The sequence below is a fragment of the Scardinius erythrophthalmus genome (assembly GCF_964197995.2).
Source record: "Scardinius erythrophthalmus genome assembly, chromosome: 18".
NCBI classification, from domain to species: domain Eukaryota; kingdom Metazoa; phylum Chordata; class Actinopteri; order Cypriniformes; family Leuciscidae; genus Scardinius; species Scardinius erythrophthalmus.
In genome coordinates this window covers 13,593,274-13,615,839 of record NC_138238.1, presented here as the reverse complement: position 1 = coordinate 13,615,839, position 22,566 = coordinate 13,593,274, and the positions used below count along the sequence as shown (strand labels likewise).

General features: G+C 39.6%; 1 protein-coding gene across 2 annotated transcripts in view; it reads right to left on the bottom strand.

Annotated features, from left to right (window-relative positions):
• Positions 1-887: 887 nt before the first annotated feature.
• Positions 888-22,566, bottom strand: part of zeb1b (zinc finger E-box binding homeobox 1b) — a 59,979-nt gene continuing 38,300 nt past the window's right edge. Inside the window, exons 2-8 of one of the 2 annotated variants that reach the window (XM_081392343.1) lie at positions 16,325-16,492; positions 9,533-9,688; positions 7,981-8,183; positions 7,496-7,607; positions 5,400-7,093; positions 4,873-5,053; positions 888-3,695 (exon numbers count right to left, since the gene is read on the bottom strand). In XM_081392343.1, the coding sequence (XP_081248469.1) occupies positions 3,004-3,695; positions 4,873-5,053; positions 5,400-7,093; positions 7,496-7,607; positions 7,981-8,183; positions 9,533-9,688; positions 16,325-16,492 (3,206 nt within the window). In that variant the 3' untranslated portion in view covers positions 888-3,003. The remainder of the gene's footprint in view (positions 3,696-4,872; positions 5,054-5,399; positions 7,094-7,495; positions 7,608-7,980; positions 8,184-9,532; positions 9,689-16,324; positions 16,493-22,566) is intronic. The other variant, XM_081392344.1, reaches the window with a different exon arrangement.

Sequence of the window (22,566 nt, the reverse complement as noted above, 5' to 3'; positions counted from 1 at the left end):
GCAAGCTATTTAATTTAGTTTTGCATGATATGCAATAACCACCAGCAGAAAATGTAGCAGAGCCTTATACATTAAACTTGAACTTCAGCTGCGCTTCTTCCACCAATAAAACCGTTGATTAAAACCGAGTGTGCTGAAACAATCCAAGTAAAATATTGATGGGAAAATCTCAGTGATTTTGTGAATGCAGCATTAATCCTCATGCCTACGCACAGTGAATAAACATGATTTTTAAGTAAAGGCTAATGTTTTGAGCACAGATGTGGGCTATTTGTATTTGATTGTGCTATCCACTAAATTTCCCAGGGGATGTTCTGTTCTCGGCTTCCACTCGAGGCTTGTTCCTGTGCTGTTGTCCATCAGCTTTCAGCTACTGCTGAAACTGTGCGTTTTTCAGATCGTTGCCATGGCAGAAGGGTCATGAGTCACAATCTATTATGATTTTGAGTGTCCCATTTGATAGATGTTCAGAAGACCGCCCGGTTCATAAAGCTTTCCAGAAGTAAAGAGTGTTCTTCTAAAACTGAAACATCCAGTGCCACAAAGCTCAATAATATTCTGGCTTCCGTTTTAGCAAAAGTATTTATGGCAGTTTGACGCACACAAACACAGCGAGTCTATTCTCCATACACTAGAGGGTTGAGCATGCATCACGTCATTTTCAGACTTTAGTCAGATCATAGATTTATGTTTTGCTGCATTAATAATTCATGCCCTCCATCCAAAATCCCGCACGGCAACCTGATCCCAATCAATGATTTTTCTTGGTGCTATAGAGGATTTTATTCACAGTGAATGTCTCCTCATCTTTTGCAATGCATGCCTATAACTCTTCTAACTAATGAAGATTTACATCTCTCGCAATGGAAATATTCTAGAAAAGCTGTAAATGTTGAATTCTTGAAGTATTTTATTGTGAGATGGGGAGTCATTAAAAAACAAAATAAAACAATCAAACAAAAAGCTACCACTAAAAAGGTTAAAACAGGGACATATAAAAGACTTTGTTGCCTTGATGTAGACAAAGAGAGTTACAAATTGGCACAACCGAAAATAATACTAAAAAAACAACACATTGATGATGTTTTGGCTTCATTAAAAGGGCAGCACAGTTTCATGGCGAAGGACAATCTTTCGATACAACAGCAAAGACTCATGCGTGTATAGCATACAATTAGTTTTCAGACGTTCAGTAGCTTCAAAGTATAGTGGGGTAAGAGACAGTAACATGAAAGTGACGTGTAAAAGGTAACAGTTCTGATATACTTTTAGGGGTGGTTTTTTTTTTTCAAACAATGCATTTTGAAAATTTGAAAATAATACTTTTCTGTTTTAAAACACTTTGAAATGCTAGAGTTTCTCCCCCAGCTTTGTATTCATTTATCTTCGAAATTATTCTTCATACTAAAATATATTATTGTATTAATACAAACTACAGTATTGTACACTACATTGTGTAATAAATAACCATAAAGAAAATACAAAAATAAGACACATAAATATAAAAGGTCTCTAAAACTAAAAATGTAAAGTTATACTGGTGAGGGATGGGAGGGGTAATACTGCCTTTACTGAAAACAAAACAAAACAAAACAAACAAAAAAAAAATTACACAATGTTCACTGAAACAAACAACAAAAAAACTTCAATACAAACAAGACAAAAAATTAATACTGACAGGTAAAAAGGCTGACGAAAAAAACAAAACAAAACGAAAAACACTAAAAGTGAATTCTTCATTGATCATATCTGCCTACATTTGTTACCTGAAGAAAAAGTGTCGTGCTGCTAAAGATAACAAGAGAAACAAGTGCACCAAACGGGGAAATACTTCAAGGCTGGAAAAAAGAGATTCTTTTTTTTTTTTACTCCTTTTTGCTCATCGATCGTCTTTCCTGAATTCTTGATGCAACGTAGTCTTTACACTGGATTGATCAAAAGAAAAAAGAAAAAAAGAGGCAGTCTTGTCCTTTAGTCAGGACTAGTGGTTTAGGTGCAGGGGTCCAAAATTTTGCTACTAAAAACGAAGACAGCATGAGCCCCACGCGAGTGTGCTGCTTAGCGGAGGCGTCACAGCAACGGCACAGCACTGTTCAATGGCACTTCCAACATGCATGTTTTTGCATAAGGGTGGATGATGGGTAGGGACTTATGGCGATCACCTGAAACATGATGAAGACTACGTCTAAAACCAGCTGTCCGGGATTACTAAGGTTTTTCTTTGATGTCTTGGCTTTTTTTTTTGGAATTCATTAAAGCCCTCCCACCATAACCACATCAATCTTTTTTTACATTTAAGGCTCAGTGTCCTTCTTGAAATGAGACGACAGACAAATGACGTGCTAGCGAGCACTAGCGTTGCTTAGGGAATAACGTCTCGGGCGCTAATACTGGAAGGTAGACATTAAACAACACAAGGCCCACATAGGTGTTCCATAGGTAAACTGGGAATATGGTAGTGCACAGGATACTTTTTCCTTCAAATGCAAGAAAATACTGAGTTTTGTTCATTGGCAATAAAAACGTATAGAAATCTCTCTCTCCCAACTGTACAGCTTTTCAGGGTAAACCGAGAGTGACAAAAATTAGTAATACTGATAAAAGAAATTGACCCAAGGCGTTTTAGTAATAAAACATTATTAGCCAAAACGTGTATAGCTTTCAGTCCGTATATGCATCATTTTCTTTTTTGTTTTTGTTCGTTTTTTCATTAAACTTTGCATTTATACAAACCATACTCAAACACTGAAAATCGTCTTTATGTGGAAAAAGTAACTATTTCGTATTTATCAGGCACACCTGGGGGTTTATACACAGTAGTGGGTTTAAATGCAGCGTGAGAGCAGTCACGCTCTCTTCCTCGCCTCATTCTCGTCTTAACACAGTCAGTTCTCAGGAAGAGAGAGAAACATCTGCAAAGAGAAAACGTCTTTTTTGTTCCTTCAAATTAGTAATTTTGTAAAACAACTTCATAAAGAATAAGGGTCTTAAAAACAGTTCTCTTCATTTCACGCTTCCGTTCGTAGCGGCTGTGTTTTCTTCATTTGCACTGTTTTTCTCATTGTCCGCCGGGTTCTCTCTTTCTGTCGTGTCCTTCATGTGTTCGGGGGCTTCCTCCGCCGTTCGCTCCTCTTCCCCATTTTCTTCCTCTTCACATTCATCCTGCATCACTACAACTTTCAGCATCTGTCCGTCATTTTCCTCGCTCTCACCTTCTTCTTGTTCCGCCTCCTCCATCCTCTCTCCCTCCCCTTCCTGGTCTTCATCCGCTCCCTGGTCGTCTTCATCTCCCTCTTCTCCAATCTTGACCACCTGAATCTCATCCTCATCCACTAAGCTCCCAGAGCCTATCTCATCCTCCTCCTCACTCTCATCCTCTCTGGTACTACTCCCCCGCTCGTCCGAGTCCAGGTGGGAAGGGGGTGAGGCCGCCGCGCTTCCCGTCGGAGGCTGCTCCTCGCCGGGGTTGTCCTCTTCCTCGACTCCTTGGCCTAGCCCTTGACCTTGAGCCTCTTTCTTACAGTAGGAGTATCTGTGGTTCATGTGTTGCGAGTAGGAGCCGGAGTGGGAGAAGCGTTTTCCGCACTTGTCACACTGGTACGGCTTTTCTCCGGAGTGCAGGCGCATGTGCTCTATTAGGTGGTGTTTGTGTTTGAAGGCCTTGCTGCAGATCCCACATTCATGAGGCCTCTTTCCTGCAGGAGATGAAGAAGTTGGAATCTATTAGTATTCATCTTGGAGTACTTATCTTGTTACCAGAATATACAATAATTTCTGAGATTATTATAGACTTATAAGGGATGGAAGTACTGTCCATTCCATATTCTGTTAATCTATGTCTTAATGTACAGTCACATTTACCGTTGCTCTGCAAATTTTGTAGGAGAAATCCCATAATTTCAACACGGCGAAATGTTCAAGTTGGCAAATGCACTGTGATGACCAATGGAACACTGCTCGTTTCAAAGTGATTTCTGTGTAAGTGTAGCATTGGGCAAATGTAAACGCACCTTTAAGGTGTTAAAAATCATTTCATGTACACTGGAAATTTATAATAATTGTTTTTTAGCTGATTGACACTGTTATGCAACAGTACAACATATTGAATTGACTCATTTGCGTCAATTAAAAACCACTGTCACACAGTTCAACTTATAAAGGGTCCCAGCCGGGAAAAAAAAATCTTGTAATCTCCACATGTAGCACTAGAAAATCCACCCACACCCAGCCTTCAACCCTGGATCTTTAAGGCATTAAGAATTGCATTACATGTTGTTATGTAGCCATGGACAATAAGACCAAACAATGAATCAAAACAAGCTGTGGTGCACAAGACAGGCCAGTTCCACCAAGGCCTAGAAGTTTATAAACTGTGGCTTCAGAGAAAAAAGACAGCATAACTTGTGTTTCAAGGCGCTGTGATGTCATTTGGATGAGTGCTGCTCGCTTTTTGGCCAGGTATCTTAACAGTGAGAGGTGACCTGCTCTTGGCTTTGCTAACTTCTCATGTTTTTAGAGCAAAAGAGGGAGGAGGAGTGTAAATTACAAACAGAGAACTGATGTAACAGCCTGGGTTCGGTGTGAGAAGGTAATGTATTTGGCCAGAGGATGAGGGAAAATAAGTCACCGCACCCTCCAGCACGTGTAATTTAACAGTGGTTGGAACTTAAAATTCAGTTCTGCTCCCAGTGTAATAGGTAAAATTACTGCAATACAACGAATTCTGTAATAATTTCCCCTTCAATATCACTTCAAATCATATTTCTATGAATGCCCAACCATTTGTGTATGAAGGAACATCTAAAAACAGGCCTAACTGCTTTCTTAATGTCTACTTTTCTCCTTGGTGATATAGGTGTGTGAGAATCCTACCTGTGTGTTCGTATTTATGGCGGAGCAATGAGCTGCTCTTCTGGAAGATTTTGTCACAGAGGTCACAGGCGTACAGCCCACTCTCTGTCCTTTTCATCTTCTTCCTCGTCGGCCCTGAGTCTGAGTCTGTCTGTTCTTCCAATGTTGAGGTGACCTCTGACCCCATCTCCTGTTTCTCCTCCTACATCAAGTGAAAAATCAGATCATTGTATTTGAAATAATATAACCAAGGATACATTTGTGGGCACATTTATGCATATACACTTGAATGTTAGTTTAGAGCAGAGATAGGGAACGTCGGTCCTGAAGGGCCCGCTATCCTGCAGAGTTTAGCTCCAACCCTGAAAAAAAAGGCCTGTAGCCTTAGTGATCCTGAAGACATTGTTTAGCTTATTCAGGTGTGTTTTTTTTGGTTGGAACTAAACTCTGCAGGACAGCGGCCCTCCAGAACTGACGTTCCCCATCCCTGGTTTAGAGCTACCGTTGTGGACCCTTAAGCTAACATGCAGTGAATGTGGGGTCCTCACCTTAATGCCATTGACGTGTATAACGTTCTTCTGTGGTGTGTCGGCCCCTGCTGGGCTGGAGGATGTAGTGGTGTAACTGTAAGTCAGCTGCGGGATCAAGATGGTCTGTTTAGTGGTGGCAAGTGCACGTAGACATTGTGCTTGTCCCTGGTCAGTGATAGCCACTAGGGTGGGCAGTTGAGTGGTCACAATGTTTATGGGATTGGCACTTGATTGGCTGGCAAATATGGCAGCATTGGTGCTTGCATTGCTGAGCAGTTCCTTCTTTGTGCAAGTCAAATTCAGCGGCTCCTCTTGAGCCGAGTAAACAGTGTTAACGTGACCGCTAGCCACAGGAGCTGTAGCAGCGGATTTTGGTAGCGACAGATCGAGAGGTCCTTCGCCTTCCTCAAGAGTCCTGGCTGGGACAGGACCATCGGCCGATAGGTTTAGTGGTGAAGGGGATGCAGGGACACTCTCGATCCCATTCACCCCAGCTGCTGTGCCCTCAACTGGACTACTGCATTCCCTCTCCCCTTGCTCCTCTGAGTTCATTTGATCATCCGGCTCTGTTCTGGGTGATCCACCTCTAGTCCCATCCAAATCCCCAGGGGTGGTCTGCTCGTCTTCAGCCAGGGGTGAGGAGGGGTCTATGGAGATCTGTCCCAGCTGCATCTTCTCAAACCACTTCTTTACCACCTCTGCTGGAAGACTGACAGACTCGGATATCTTTGCCAGCTCCTCCTTGGTGGGCTCATTGTTTAAGGCAAAGTAAGCCTTAAGCAAGGAGAGAAGGTTCTTCAGAGGAGGCTGACCAGGACACAGTCCTTCCTCCAAGTCCATCTTCCCGTCAAGATTTTTCCCGTTTACCCTATGTCCATCTTTACCACAGTGCTTAAGTGTTGTGTCATTGTGTAACATACTCTTTTCATCCACAGTGATGGTGGTTTTGTCCCTATTTGTCTTCACAGTCAGGTCCTCTGGCAGCTTCTGAGCCTTGCAGACCTCCATGTTCAACCCCAAAGGTTCCTTCTTCGGACTTTGAAGGAGTGCTTGGGCCTGTGACGGGTCTAGACTGTAGTTGATGATGATCTTAGCATTGCCATCCTGATCCAAGATGGGAAGACTAATGGCCTGGATGACTTGCTGGGATGCTTGGGCAATTCCCAACCCTCCTGCTCCAACGATTCCTGTCCCTGCTTGCTGCCCTTTAGCTTGCGTGCTTTCCAGCACTTGCCTGATGACGTTGCCATCCACTGCCACCTTCAGCACATTCTGTAAGTCCCCCAGGTTGATGCTGATTGGGGATACCAGACCAACTGTTGGGAGCACAACAGCCTGTACGGCACCCTGGAGAGGGGCTGCCGCCCCACCCTGGAACATGCCATTCACGCCTCTAGCAGATGGGGCCACCACCACAGGCTTGTACTCGTAGTCCAGTGGCTCAGATTTGATCTGCGTCAAGGGAAGCTGCTCCTGAAGGGGCTTGCTGTTGTCCAGTTTGTCTCTGACTTGGACACGTGCTGTAGGGGAAGAGGTTGGCAGGGATGGGGAAGAGCACTGCGGGGTCTTGGCAGCCCCGGTGGCGGGAGAAGGTCGTGGCCGCCCGTTTACTGAGATGAGGCCGATGCACTTCTTACTGCTGATGTGGGAACTGTAGGAGCCGGAATGAGAGAAACGCTTCTTGCAGTTGGAGCATTCATAAGGCTTTTCTCCTACAAAACACACATAATAAAGAAATGAAACAAGTGACACTTCACATATAACAAGGTCTTCAACTCTATTGCTTTTACTTTTGAGGACACTACTGTATGTTTCAGATTTGTGATGATCGAAAGAATGGAGGGGAAATCTATTCAAGTACAATAAAAAAGTCACGTCAATGGTGGTCCTAAAAAGAAACCATTACAACTTGTTCAAACAGTAAAGGCTATAAAAACAGTGCACAATGTTTAAAGGACAAACTCTCTTTGACAGTAAGTACTGAAAGTTCTTTGAAGTACTTGAATGCAGAATTGCCCTACAAATTTGTACAAAGAAGTGAATGATTGCACACACATATGCATGCTTGCAAACACACACACAAATTACTCTAGCAGATTTTAGGCAGCCCTCACCACTGTGGATGCGCAGGTGTTCTTTCAGGTGGTGTTTGTACTTGAAGGCTTTGCCACATTCAGTGCATTTAAACTTTCGATTCCCTCCTCCACCTGACTGAGTAACATGCCGCTAAAGAATGTAAGAGAGAATGCGTTATACTTGGGTGAACAATACTGCTGTCATTTATCTGTAAGTGTAAAATCAAATGAATATGAATATATGCTTGAATTGCTTAATGACAACATTAATTATTACATTTTACAGCTTTTAGTACTTTTCTATAGGTCTTGCATGAGTGATATAAGCCTTGTGAGTTACCCATGTGTTAAATCCAACCATTTTCAGTCTGGATTTCAATCTTTGGCTTTCACAACAATACACAATAGTCTAAAATTGTAACAGCCCCAGAAACCACTTTGAACACTTTAGATTTAACACAGTTAACCAAAATATGCCATTAAATCACACTGCTCGCAAACATTAAAGATTAAGGACAGAATACCTGTTCTCGGCCAGCTTTGTGTGCGGTCATGTGTCTGTCCAGCTGTGTTCGGTAGGCAAAGGTGTAGCTACAGAGAGAGCAGCTGAAGTTGTCCTCGCTCTTCTCGTGTCTGTATTTAATGTGCTCCTTCAGTGAGGTGTAACGCTTGTAGCCACGAGAGCAATACGGACAGGTGAGAAGCTGAGAAAATGAGTCTGGCGTGCCTGAAAGAGAGAGAGAGAAAAGAGAACATATTACAAATGAGTAAAATTCATGTGTGTATTTATCATAATTTTCTAACCCTCACTCTTTTATCTTTTTCTTCTTTTTGTTTCTTCAAAATTATATATTTATATATTAAAATATGTTCTCTATCAGTAGCTGCAAATATCTGGAAATTTGCATACAATTATTTACTACGTTGTTCAAATATGTCTGAAGAGGTGTGCAAGTAAACTGATGTAATAGAAAGGAATCCAGTTGCATGGATTTCTGGCATAGATCATTTATCTGTGCAGTGTGTGTGTATAGACATGGATCAATGCACTGACGAATGAGCATATGAGAGTTAGGGAAGATCTTTAATGTGTGACACTTCCCATTCTGAAATATCTCCAGCATGAAGAGTTAAAGAACAGCAGCCAAAATGAAAAGAACAAGGATTGGCAGCTAGGTAAGGCAAATAATTACATGGATGAACAATGGATTCCATAAAAAAAGAAACAATATGCTGGTGAAGCCTGTTACATTTTAACAAAATAATAAAGCCACGGATTCCAAATCTTTGTTACTTGAGTGCAGGGCAATCTGGTAAATTAAACTAATATAGTATAATTTATTAAGACATTAATATGTTTAATTGCAATGCCATTATGCTGCATTCAAATTCGGATACACCACTGTCTTTATATTTCTCAAACCAAATGTCTAAATTTAAGGAAAGATTTTTATAGTTTTAACCATCATTAACATATCTTGGTCAAAATGATCAAATGTCAAATGGAAAAATTAGCAGAAAACACCTGGACGGGTTCCTGTCTAGCTCTCACACAGGTAACATATTACCTGTTAACAGGTAACCTATTAAACTTCTCCCTCCGGTCAGGTGAAACGTTCTCTCACACACAAACACAGCAACAGGGACGTGAGAAAGTAGCTCAGGTATGGGAGATTTGCACAGGTGTTGCAGGTGTAACAAAAATCATTTCAGACTCATTAGTGGTCTATGGTCAATGAGAAGTGTGGCTATTGTGTCTGTCTGAGATTTGAAAGACATGTACAATACAGTTTAAGTAAAACGTATGTGAACCCTCCTGCATAAATTGGTTATACAATTTGATGGAACAACAATAGATCAACAAAAATAGATTGATTACACATAAGTAAAAAGAGATTTTGAATTTGTTATTCACAAGAAGCAATCTCTGCTGTCACACATGCTTTAAAAACATCTCCCAAACCAATGGCAAATCTAAGTTCGTATTACTTGAATTTCACACACTTGCTCCTGCATCTGTATTTGTGTTCATCACGAGTGATATTTACAATGTGCGTGATGCGTGTATGCGTGTACCATTTTCATCATGTCCACTGGTTTCTGGTGTGCCCTGACGCGGTTCGTCGTCTGGAGCCTCGGGGTAGATGACGGCCGTGTCTCCTTGCTGGAGCATCTCCTCAACCAAAGCATCTCTGCTCCTCTCATCCTCGTCTGACACGCACTCCTCTTTCACTGCAACACATGCAAATACACACTTACGCACTGCTGTGTCTGTGGACAGAGTAAACACTTGTATGATATGGCCCAGTGCACGATAAAAATATGAAGGATGAATAATTTGAATCAGAGCAACAGCCAAAATACTTAGTGGTGACTCACTATTAAACAGTACATTAGCTAAATACTTAGTGGAGTTTGAGTGGATATGAGCTTTAGATACATAGCTTCATGTACGTGACTATGTACACCCACAAAAACACATATTAGTCCTCGAATGCACATTTACCTATTAAAAGCAAATGAAAAAGTAATGACTCTGGTGCAGCTAATTCAATTTCGGGCTTAATGCACAATCTGAGCTCAACGTCCCCATTAAATGAGCTTCTTTAATTTGAGAAATGTACTCTCATTCTCTTTTGCTCACAAACGAAAGATTGGTTCAACTAACGATTGCAAATGAACAAGCGAAGGCTTCGGGAGAAACTGAGCCCCCGGGCGGCACACTGTTCTGTGCCTTAGCTATGCGCTCTCTCATGCGTATACTGAAAATGAGTCCGCAATGTCAGCAATTACAACTAATGGCATTTGCTAGCGAGTCAAAACAACATTCGGAAACACCTGAGGACATTTGTGCATTTGTGTGTCGGAACGATTTAAGAGATCCTGCAATATGTGAGGGAGAAAAACTAAATGAAGAAGGCTTTTTTTTTTTGTTTATGTCAGTGTTCTTTTGCTTGTTCTCACTCTGTTTTTCAGCAGCTCTTTCTGTAGTGCACTCTACCCTTGTCAGCAGTGATGTCTCCATAAGGGACGCTGATTCACACAGACACTGTTTATTTGTCTGACAAGTAGGATTTTCTCACCACGGTATAGAAGGACGTCCTTGGTTCTATACAAAGAAGACATATCCTGTCATTGTTATTTTTTATTTTTTTTATTTTACAGTTATTTATTATTATATAAATGTATATTAAATTGACAATATTTATTATTATTATCAGTTCATTTAATAATTTATTTTTTATTGTTAACATTTAAATGTTTATTATTTTAATAATATATATTTTTTAATTATAAATATAATTAATTATTCATTTTATTCCATTTTACTCTGACTGCAATGGCATGACTTTAGTTTACGTTAATCTACAGAAGTAGAAACATTTATTCATTTATTGCATGTATCCAACATTTGTAAATCTATAAATAAATCTAAAAACATTTTAAATTGTTAATATCTTGCAGTGTTATTGTTCGCTCATAATTTTTTTGTTATTTTAGTCTCATCTTGGTTATCGTTGATAAAATCATACCCTAACTATTTGTCCGAAATTTTGCAGCTAGACTAAATTTTTTGGCACTAGAATAAAAGAGTTACAGAACACTACGCAAATGTTATAGATTCATCCGCATATTCATTTAAACTATGCTCTTGACATTTGCAGACAGAAAAACCTTGAACACACTGAAAAAGATAAACTCTATCATGATCTCAAGTGATTTCAATGGCAAATGTTTCAGTAGGTCCCTCCCAAACGTTCCTGAGAGGTTTAAATCGTGTTGAAATCTGGGTGTGAGATGTTCTGCTAGTAAAAAAACATGATTACAAGAGCTCTTGCTCCAAGCTTTGCCAGCCATTACAGCATGCTGTTGTCATGACATCACAACACTACTGTAGCTGTGACAATCTCACATTATAAGTGGGCCAGAGATAGACATGAATGTTAGTGAGGCTGGACGAGTGTCCTTCCTCATTCTACACTCAGATCTTTCACATTACACCATTTCCAAGAAACGTTCACAATCTAGGTTATCTCTTTATTACACCACATTAATAAAAGTCCTGTGACATCTTGTGAGGGACAATATCCCCTCAGGTCATACAATAATAAACTGTTCACAAAGGCAGACAGAGATTATCCTGTGATTGTACAACAAGCTAAAACTAAAACAGAAAAGATATGTGCTGTAGTCTAAGCTCAGTGAAGTAGCTAACACACGTACAGTACAATACATGCACTTATGATTATATATTGACATCCTGACCTTGTGAAACACATTAAGGGTGAAGGTCAGATAAAGTGCATGAGTGGTCTGTGATGGGCTTGGTTTGATTTGAGAATGATGCACTAGTCACATGAGTGTCAAAGCTCATCCAGTTCATAGATTTACTTTAACTTGTGACGGTTAACTTGAGAAACTAAAGGAAAATGTGCATAAAATCTTGTGAGGTACTGTGAACGTAGTTCCAATATCCTAAAAAACCCACTAAACAGTTACGGTTGGTTCTCACCGCAGCTGAATGTGAACCAAATCTGATTTTCTGCTCAAATCTGATTTTTCTGTGAGGTTGTTCATATGACCCTTTTAATGAAGACTGTATCAGATACTGGTTTGAACAGACAACACTCCTAAACTGATACACATAATACACTCTAACCTGGAATGTCCATCAGAAGTAAATAGGTGGAGGTTATGAATTGTAGGCTACATTGATTAATTATAAGGGCAAAGAGATCAAAATGACTCAGAATTGTAATAATGAATATTATATATTACAAAATAATGATAATACTGAATAATTCTGATCTATTTGCCTTGATATATATGTATATAGAGATAGGTCAAAAGTTTGAGGACAGTAAGATTTTGTTTTAAAGAAATTATTCATAAGGATGCATTGAATTGATAAAAAAGTGACAGTATTTTTTTGTTTCATAATGTTACAAAAGGTTTGTAACAGCAAATAAATGTTGTTTGTTTTAACTTTCTATTCATCAAAGAATCTTAAATATTAGGCGGCACACACACACACACATATACAGTATATTTATATTTTTATATATATATATATATATATATATATATATATATATATATATATATATATATATATATATATATATATATGTGACCCTGGATCACAAAACCAGTCACAAGTCGCACGGTTGCTATACTGTGCTATATATATATTGTGGCTATAGCCAAAAATACATTGTATTGGTCAAAATTATTGATTTTTCTTTTATGCCAAAAATCATTAGTCTGTTAAGTAAAGATCATGTTCCATGAAGATATTTAGTAAATTTCCTACCGTAAATATATAAAACATGTATTTTTGTGAGTGAATGCAGCACAATCGTGAACATAAATGGACAACTTTAAAGGCGATTTTCTCAATGTTTTGATTTTTTTTATTCCAGATTTTCAAATAGTTGTATCTCTGCCAAATATAATATATCAATATATCAAAATCATATCATAACAAACCATACATCAATGTAAAGCTTATTTATTCAGCTTTCATGTGGTGTATAAATCTAACTTGACCCATGTGACTGGTTTTTGTGGTCCAGGGTCATATATATATATATATAAATAAATATATATATATATATATATATAACATGAACAGGACACTAGATTCATGTGTGATTCTGATTTTTATTGTGTGCCTCTTAGCGCAGACGAGCATCCAGAACTACATTTCCCAGAATTCACCAGCTTCACTTTTCCTGATTAAAGTTCTGGTGGGATTTCCATTATGAGTAAGGCACTTACAGCACATTCCCCAGTGACCAATTACTCCATCACCATATGCTCAGGCACTTTAAACCCTAGTCAAAAATGAGGTAAGCCCATCCACCATGTTCCTTGTTCCATTATGCTAGGTGCCTATGCACACCACATTACGTAAATGGCTGATTCCTAATGCCTGATCAAAAAAAGTGTGGTTAAATAATATAGTGGTATGACATATAAAATTGGATATGCAGCGTCACTATCCATGCGATAGTAATCATGTATTGGTTTACAGAGTATTTCCCCATAAATGACTGCGAGGGGAGCCTTTTCATCTCAGAGAACATGAGAGCTGACAGTGAGCGAGCGGCCAGTCATCTGATCGTGAAGAATGAAGTGCAGAGAAGTATAGCAAGGACGGAGGGAAAGTAAAAGCGGAGGTTGAGGTAGAGGGGCGCACAAGAATTGCAGCCTTAAAACAAACACAGACAGAGAGACCACAGAGAGTCTGCCGTACTGTCTCTAAACTAGGTGGTACTATAAAATAGAGATCGCTGCCAAGATAAAAAGAAAGAAAAAAGAAAATAATGAAAGGTGTGGGATAGCCTGGAATGGAGAGTGAGAGTTGGACTGATAGTCCTGAACCATTATGGCTAGTGGCTGTTTTATAGCCCGGAGCTCTATGAATGATGGGAAGCTTAGGCAGAGAAGTGTATATAACTCAAACACGACATCTGAGAAAAGAGAACAATGCACATTACATCTCGGCAGACCAATTTCTCTATGTGACACGCTTCCTAATGGCTCGTATATCTGGGCCTCTTTCTGCAGCTGAGCTATTGGCAATGGAGAGGCTAAAGCCATGAAATGAAGGAGAAAAGGTGCAACAGGTGCTTGGATCCTGTGCTGTAACATGTTAAAAGGAAGAACACGCAAAGAATTCTGGGAAAACATTAGAGACTTACAACAACACTTTATTGAAAGAACACTCTACATACAACAAAGAAGCAACAGACGGACAAAGAAAGACTACAAAGAGATGAAGGTGGTATGGAGGTAAAAAGAAACATTCAAGAGAGAGAGAGAGAGAGAGCGAGAGTGTAGTCCCTTTCTCTTAACTCAGGTTTCTGTGAAGTGTTTAATGTTTGGAGAGCTCTGCCAAAAACAATGACTTTCTCCTTCACTGAAGCTTCATCCTGCAGAGAACTGACAGAGAAGCCGGGAGAGAGGAATGAATGAATGAATGGATACTGGCAGAAATTAAAATGACAGAGAACTATGAATTTCTGGAGCAAACCTACAAATACAAAGTGGAGAGAAAATGTACTGAATGAAAAAACTGAACGCGAGGCTGCTGTGCAAGCAGTTGCTCTGGTTATAGCAGCGGTATATTACCTGCCACGATGCCTGCGTCCCGCAACGCTAAACTTAATGCACAATAGCATGCTGGTAGCTCACACACAACAGACTTTGTGTTCACCTTTTCCAGCATAAACAATCCCAACACTGCAGGCAATACATATTAACCCAAGGAGAAATGCCTTTTGTAAAAAGAGAAAAGAGCTCTATTGTATCCCAGTCACCTTCTATCAATATAGATCATTATCCAGATAGAGACAAGATTTCAGCATCACAATAAAAACTAGGTCTACATTTTCTGAAGAAAATACCTGTGCTTGAAAGGCAGCAAAAGAACGGTGTTGAATTTTGTCTCTAAGAGAGATTACAGGTCACATACCCTTAAAATAACGTTTGTGTAAGTGTAATAACGTTAGAAGCTGTTAGTAGCTGACTAGTCAATTTGAAAAGTCAACTAGTTTATCTACAGGATATTCAGAATTTCTGACTAATGAATTCCCATGTTTTTTTCCTAATGTTTTCCCCATGATTCCTTTTATTCTAGTCTTACATTAGCAACATTTCTGTGAAATTTCACTGACTAAAACTTTGTCCATTGCCAGTAATAATGAGGCAGAAGTCACCAAACCAAGCTGCTTTCAGTTAGTCGATGCAGCAAGTTAAATCCGTTGCCAAATCTGTGTAGGAAAATCTTTTGCCTTCACATGAAATTCCAGATGCATGGATTCCTACTGAAATGACTGGATTTTGCTTCCGAAAATGAGCTGAACAACGGTAAATGTGACCGCACCTTAAGAGAGATTAGAGTTCATGTCTCTTTAATAAACCATAAAACCTTGAATGTGATGATGCTGATGATGGTTAACTATTAGCGAAACAACTCACTAGTCAATTTGTAAAGTCAACTAATTTATCTATAGGGTCCCCACATTTTTTGACCAACAAATTCCCATTTCTTTTTCATTTTTTTAGTCTTATGTGATAATAAGATGAATATTTTACCAAAGTCCCTTTCAAGGAAAGTCTGTTCACTCAGAGGCCATATTTGCAATGCCAAGTCCTATCTATTTGAAATGGGGGAATACTGAAATCTCAAAAACTGATTGCCGAACTCACATTTAAATCAACAACAAAATCTGACATGAATTGTCTCATAAATGTTGCTTCTTATGTTCAAATAGTGTTTTTTAAAGCTTATTTTTCAGGCTAAACCAGGCAATGTGCATGTGCAGTCCTAAAGCGAGCATCTCAGGTTTACATGGGAAGTGATTGGCTCTTTCATTTAGAAGGTGGGACGTATTCTGCCATGTAGATAAGTAATCGTCTTTGCATATCTATAGTCTTTGATTTTATTCCCCTGTTAGATTTTCTCAGTATTTATCATATTTTTTATATATGTGTGATGACAGTAAGCTTTTAGACAGTTTACATAGCAAACCCTCACGGAAAAGCACCGCAGCTACAGCCATACACACACATTTCCCAGAATTCAGACAGACGTCTTTGGCTGTTGCATCACGTCTAGCACGTCTAGCACTGTTTTTGGAGCATCCAGTCACAAGCTTTGCCATTTTGAAACAGCATGTCAGTTTAAAAATAGTCTAACTTTTAAAATATGCATCTTAAAACACTGGTGTTCTGTTACATCTAGCTGTTTTTGAACATGTCCTATGATAAACTTGGCTGATCAGGATCAGATGAACCCAAAATGAGACTCAATATACAGAGAGTTCTTGATGACGATATGTCTCAATGAGGCGGGCTTACCATCATCCCATCTGCCGTCCGGGTCGGCGGCCCCATTGGGGTCATCGTCAGGGGCCACGCTGTCACAGTCAGCCCCGTCCAGGAGACTCCCTTCCTCCTCCACAATGTGAAGCTTATCTTCATCATCTGAGTCTGACTGGCCCTCCAGCACATGACTGTAGTTACTCACTGCAGAGACAGAGAAAACACAACACTTAAAGAGAATGCTAACACATGGAGCCTGCAAATGCTTGCAAACCACAAAAGGGTTGATGAAACCCTCAAGATTTGGAAAGACGCAGTTGGTATAAACGACTACAAGATAGAGCCAGACAATATTAAAGAGAGACACAGCAGCTCAGATGAAGCCCATTGTTGAAGCGGGAGAGATGACTGAAGAGATGTAGAGAGATGAAGTGTACTTAAGGGAATAATTCAATTAAATACCAAATAGTAGTGGAGCAGTTCCTGTGTCTTTCAGTGAGCCAATGAAACAAGACAAAGAATCACTCGAGATTGAATCAATAAATCAGAATGGCTTGTGTTAAAACCATTTGTGGCCAAACGGTTCAGTGTGGACATGGCCAGACACTGTAATCATATCATCTCAAACGTGAAATGACGATCAAGGTGCTATAATAGAGAGATCATTTACCATACAACACAAGAAACATGTTTTTTTATTGGAGTGCAATCGGAAAAAAAGGCCTTTTGTAACGTTTAAATGCCTGTTTACTTTTTTGACAAAGAGGAGGGACTGGTTGACCTCCATTTCAGCAGCACAGAAAAAAGAAAGAGAGATCGAGCTAAAACACCATTGATTTTCTGTAACAGGCCAGATGACCTTAATTAGTAATGTATGTGTTTGCATGCTAGGCTAAGTGTGATTTGACATTCTATTAAAACAGCGGATGACGGAGTGGTAAGCTCGCCCAACAAGTTCTCATTCGTTAAAGGTAAGTGCTGGCAGGACAAGGCCTCTAATGGAGCATGCATAAATCAAGAGGAGGTTAGATGCTCAGATTTATAAATTCAGCTAAAAGAAAGACAGTTTCAAACACAGTGACAGGAAAAATCCAGCACTTCTATGTGTTTCGGATGAAGAGTTTGTGGCCACCTGGGGAATCTGTATTACTGTTATTCTGAAAATTGTCATCAATTACTAACCCTTATGTCAGTCTTTCTTTTGAGGAACAAAAGAAATATATTATATATATTATATTTCAAAGAAGAAAGAAAGTCTTTGGAGTAACATGAAGGTAAGTCAATTATGCACGAATTTTTGAGTGATCTATCTCTTTGATTGTTAAAAAAAGCTAATTTTCCAAAACAGATATTTACGCATTAAATGTACATGACACAAACGACTGGGAGTAATTATCAAGGTAATATATGTGAATCATTGTTGACCATGCACAGCAGGTGTGTATTTTTTGCAGGGAAAGAAATAGGTGTGTAGAAGAGCCTTCTTCTCCATCCTCCTCCTCTCTCTCTCTCTCTCTCTCTCTCCATTTCTCTCGCCGTTCTCGCTCTCTGTCATTCTTCTTTTCCACTCATCTAAGTACCTCTCTCTGGCCAAATCAATTTTCCTTTGAGAGGAGCAAAGTCAGCAGAGGGGCTGGCCGTAGATTCTCTCTCTCACACACACACACACACGCACGCACATGCACACACACACACACACACACACACACACACACACACACACACACACACACACACACACACACACACACAATATCTCTTCTACCGGGCTTATCTGGCACATTTACATTCAGCTGATTTTGTGCTTTTTGTTGCACTCTTTAACCAACTCTCTCTCTCTCTCTCTCTCTCTCTCTCTCTCTCTCTCTCTCTCTCTCTCTCTCTCTCTCTCTCTCTCTCTTCCTCTCACACTCTCAATCTTCTTTTATTTCTCTGGCCTGTACTTTCATTCTCCACCTGTTCTGGGCATGTACAAACCTCTTAACCTCTTTCTTTCTCTCAATCTCACACTCCATCTTTGGTTTTAAGGTCATGGATCACAGCAAAGACCTGTGGCATGTCTATGTATGTAACTGAAAGTAGAGTCTCGACATGTGCCGTGATTGAAAACTGCTGTCTATAGCGAAATGAAAAGAAAAAAAATCACAATCATAAAGATAGTCCCATCGCTCACTAGCCACAAGTTCTGTCAAACCTATCCGAGTGATGCACGGATCACCACAACAGTCAATTCGGTGTACTGTGAAGGAGATGCTACCAATCCCATCAGGCTGTTCAGCCAAGGGAAGCAAACGGTGTGGCTAGTCAGCAGAAGACAGAAGTAAAGGGACAGCAGAGAGTGTGTGAGCTCACTGTGAATGATCCGTGACAAACAGCCACGAGCCTTGTTCCGCCGTTCCACATGAGAGATTTCATTACAGCCTTCAGGAGGTACACACAGGAAAAGTGACTAAACAAACGGTTTACCGAGAAAGGAATAGCTCACATTATGCTGGAGCTGTAAACTAAAACGGTGTGAAGGCACGGGAAGAACAAACTGTCCTAAATAAAAAAACACATAAAAGACAGCATAAAACATTCAACATCTGTACCTTAAGTAGAGAGGTTAGAGGTCAGAGTATTTTTGATCAAATAAATGCAGCCTTGGTGAGCATAAGAGACTTCTTTCAAAACTTGTAGTGTATATGGATTGTACACATTAAAATATACAACTGCCATAATATTTTAGGAAGAAGGTTCCTCACAAGGTGATATACATATTTTTCAAAACCCTGTAATAGGGAAAAAACAGGAAATGATGATGGAAAGGGATACTGAACTACAGCTCATAGTATTTTTAGCATGTGCGCTAACCACCAGGCCAAGGCTCTACTCAGTTATGTAAATGCTTGCTAAATGTACTTCCTACAGTATTTCTCAATATATCACATACACTTGTCCAAATACAAACATTGACATTCCACCGAAACATTCAATGGTCTTTGCATGTGTTGCCGGCATGCACAGCACTATGAATATGTCAAGTCAGCCTATGAAACCATTAGCCTAATGAGTCTACATTCCTACAGGTCAATCAGTTTTCCAGCTAGGCCTCAACTATGGATTTTACAATCAACCTAGTGAGGTGATATGTTGACTGGGCAAAAACTGGACTCCAATCTGCTACTCTGTAGGCTACCTGCATGATAAAGCCTGTATTCCCAGAACTCCAGGTGATTCTCCGAAGCAAACATGTTTGAGACCACTTAATAGGACACTGCAGTGATATCTGTCAAGGCACACAGATAAATGCCTATTAAAGAGTTCCCTAAATGAGTACACATACACAACCCGAATCACCTGGGTAGAGGTCAACTGCTTGTTAGCAGTACAGTACATCAAAAATAGAAACTTTAAATAATGAATTGAACTTTCTTCTTTCTAAACTTCAGCTCAGATAAAAGACAGATGAGACTTTGAGGCAGACAAGAGTTATTGATTTGTCATTTAGGAAGGTGAGCTGCAGGTTTCCCATGAGTCTTTGCCACTTACAACATTCTCATCTGCTACTTGCCCTCTCAATCTCTATGTAGAGGTTATTCAAGCACAAGCATGGCGTGATTTACACAAATAAGACATGTTGCTGGTTCAAAATTAACAAATCTAGCCATTAATATTATTAATATTAATATCTAAAAACAAAAATCTGTCATTTTAAATGATACAAATGAATTTAGGCATCAAATATTATAATGTACAGTATGAAAATGGATATACATTTTTTATATTTGCAAATTATTACATTTTACAGTGTTACTAAATTCAAATGGTTTTAAAGATTAACTTTAAGGTAGCGTAAGATGAGTGCAAAGGTAATCTAAATGTAAAAATGGGATATTTTATATATATATATCTTACCAACCCCACATTTAGGATGGTATTTATACTATAACAACCGATACTGATCTCTAAAATCTAACAACGATATGGTACATGAATGAAAACATAAATTATCTGACCTTTGTATAGTTTGCCACTCTGAGAAGATACATAGAATTAGCCAGTAAGAATCAAATGTGCTAAGAGAACAAACAGTGCGTTAAATCTTTCAGGAGTGTCTCTCTCCTGGAACACTCTCTGCAGAGCATATTAATCATTGTGGCCTGTGGTGTAAGAAAATAATCACTGGGGCACACTGATACCTTGGTCAGGATTCTGTTCATGGGATTTATCACCAATGAAGGGATCTTGAGGGGGGCACAAGAGCAGTAAATTACAGCATGCTTTCCTCTTCACAGCAACAGCCACGTTTACCTCCCAAAGTCCTGAGCTTTGTATGGAAAGTAACTTGTTGTATACCTGTAAGTCTGCCCGAACCAACATATGACAACATGAGCTGGATGATCTCTACAAAAAAAAAAAAAAACCTTAATGGCCTATAATTGAGTTTCCATTGCAAACACAGTTGCCTTTAGGGCTTATGAACGTGTTTTTTTTTCCAAAGCTATCTTTGCGGCGGGAGAATGGCTGTTTGTTTTAGAAGGAGGCTACAGTAAGAATGGATAGCTGGGTTTTTTCACTCGTTTGTTCGTCCAGGAGTGAGAGAGCTTCTAGTTCGCTCCTCCAACCCCGGTAAGAGAAGCTATGCGTGGAATGTCCAATCATAACACTCTCCCTCAGTGGCTGGACCATAACGACAGATCGCTGTGTCGGCTTTTTTTTTTTTTTTTAAACCTTCATTACAACAGGAACATACTGCACTGTTGCTTTTCAACTGCAAAGACTAATTAGTGGTGCATGTTACTGTTGCTCACATAGCTTTAGCGATTTAAACAAACCTACAAGTATTAAACTTTGGTGCGCAACTACTAGAACTTGAATGATTCCTCAAATCATCATTTTGATGAGGATAGGTGTGCTGTTACCTTGTTTGATTTGACAGACAATAGCTGGGTTTCCACCCAAACATGAAGCGAATATTTTCAAAGTTTGGAGAAGAAAAAAAAAAGAAGAAAATTATGTGAATTTCCATCAAGTTGTTCGAGCGGATGACTGTGGTATTGGTAACTTAGTAACCAACAGTAAATAAAACACCATAAGCGGAAACAGCCGGTTAATCACATGGGTTTAATGTTTGCTACATCAGAATTTATTCAACAAATGCGTTTCCATCTCCCATTATTTAACTCTTTTTCTCACAAGTCAAAAACCACATCAAGCGAGCGTAAACATTTTTTTGCGAATTACGGGATTTTTTTTTTTTTTTTCATGTGGTGTTTCCATCAATCGTTTCTGATGCGATACTTCAAAATGTGCATAAAAACAGGGTGATGGAAAAAATCCCATTTATGTACTGAGATCTGATTTGGGGCAAAAAGCAACCCACTAGAACCCACCCAGAACACCCTTGCAACACTTTAACACCCAACCAAGAACACTCTAACAACCTCATGCTACCACAGAGAACACACTTGCAATGCCTGAGCAGTGAGCCCCAACCAAGAACACCCTAGCAACTGCATAGCAATGCCTTAGGAACCACCTAGAACATCCTAGCAACCCCATAGCACCTTAGGAAGGCCTTAGCACCACCAAGAACAGTCACCGTGATTTTGCCAAGTAAGACAAGTCCCTGGATCAACATATGTTGTTGACCCTGGAACAACAATGCTATCTGAAAATTTAGTGCTAACCCTTTCCCTACCCCTAATAGGTGAATAACACAGATGTAGAAGCACCTAACCCTGGTTGTTAGCCTAAACTTGACAAACTTTTAACTTGTCCCTCAAATCTGATTGGTTGATTGAAATGTTGTTCCAGGATCAGTTCAGTGTTGATTCAGTTCCATTGTAAAGATCATCCATTACTAAATCAGTTAATTTCATCTATGAAGCAGTTCTGTAGAAACAGTTATGTCGTCGTCCAGCTCATTGCAGTTCAGCATAGTCAGATCAATAATATTGTTGAATATTAAGTGTCCCCAGCTAAGCAAGCCAGAGGCAACAGTGGCAAGGAACCCAAACTTTATCATGTGACAGAATGGAGAAAAAAACCTTAGGAGAAACCAGGCTCAGTCGGGGGGGGGGGGGGGGGGGGGGAGTTAGGGGAGGAGGTGGCAGTTCTCCTCTGGCCAACGAATGAACACGGTTTCATTATTATTCAGACAGCATCACAAATCAGAGTTCAGATCGGGATCACAACCACCTAGCAATGCCTGAGCACCCACTGAGTAGACTCTATCAACTGAATAGGAACGTCTTAACTGCATAACATCTTAACTGCATAGTAACAACTTAGCA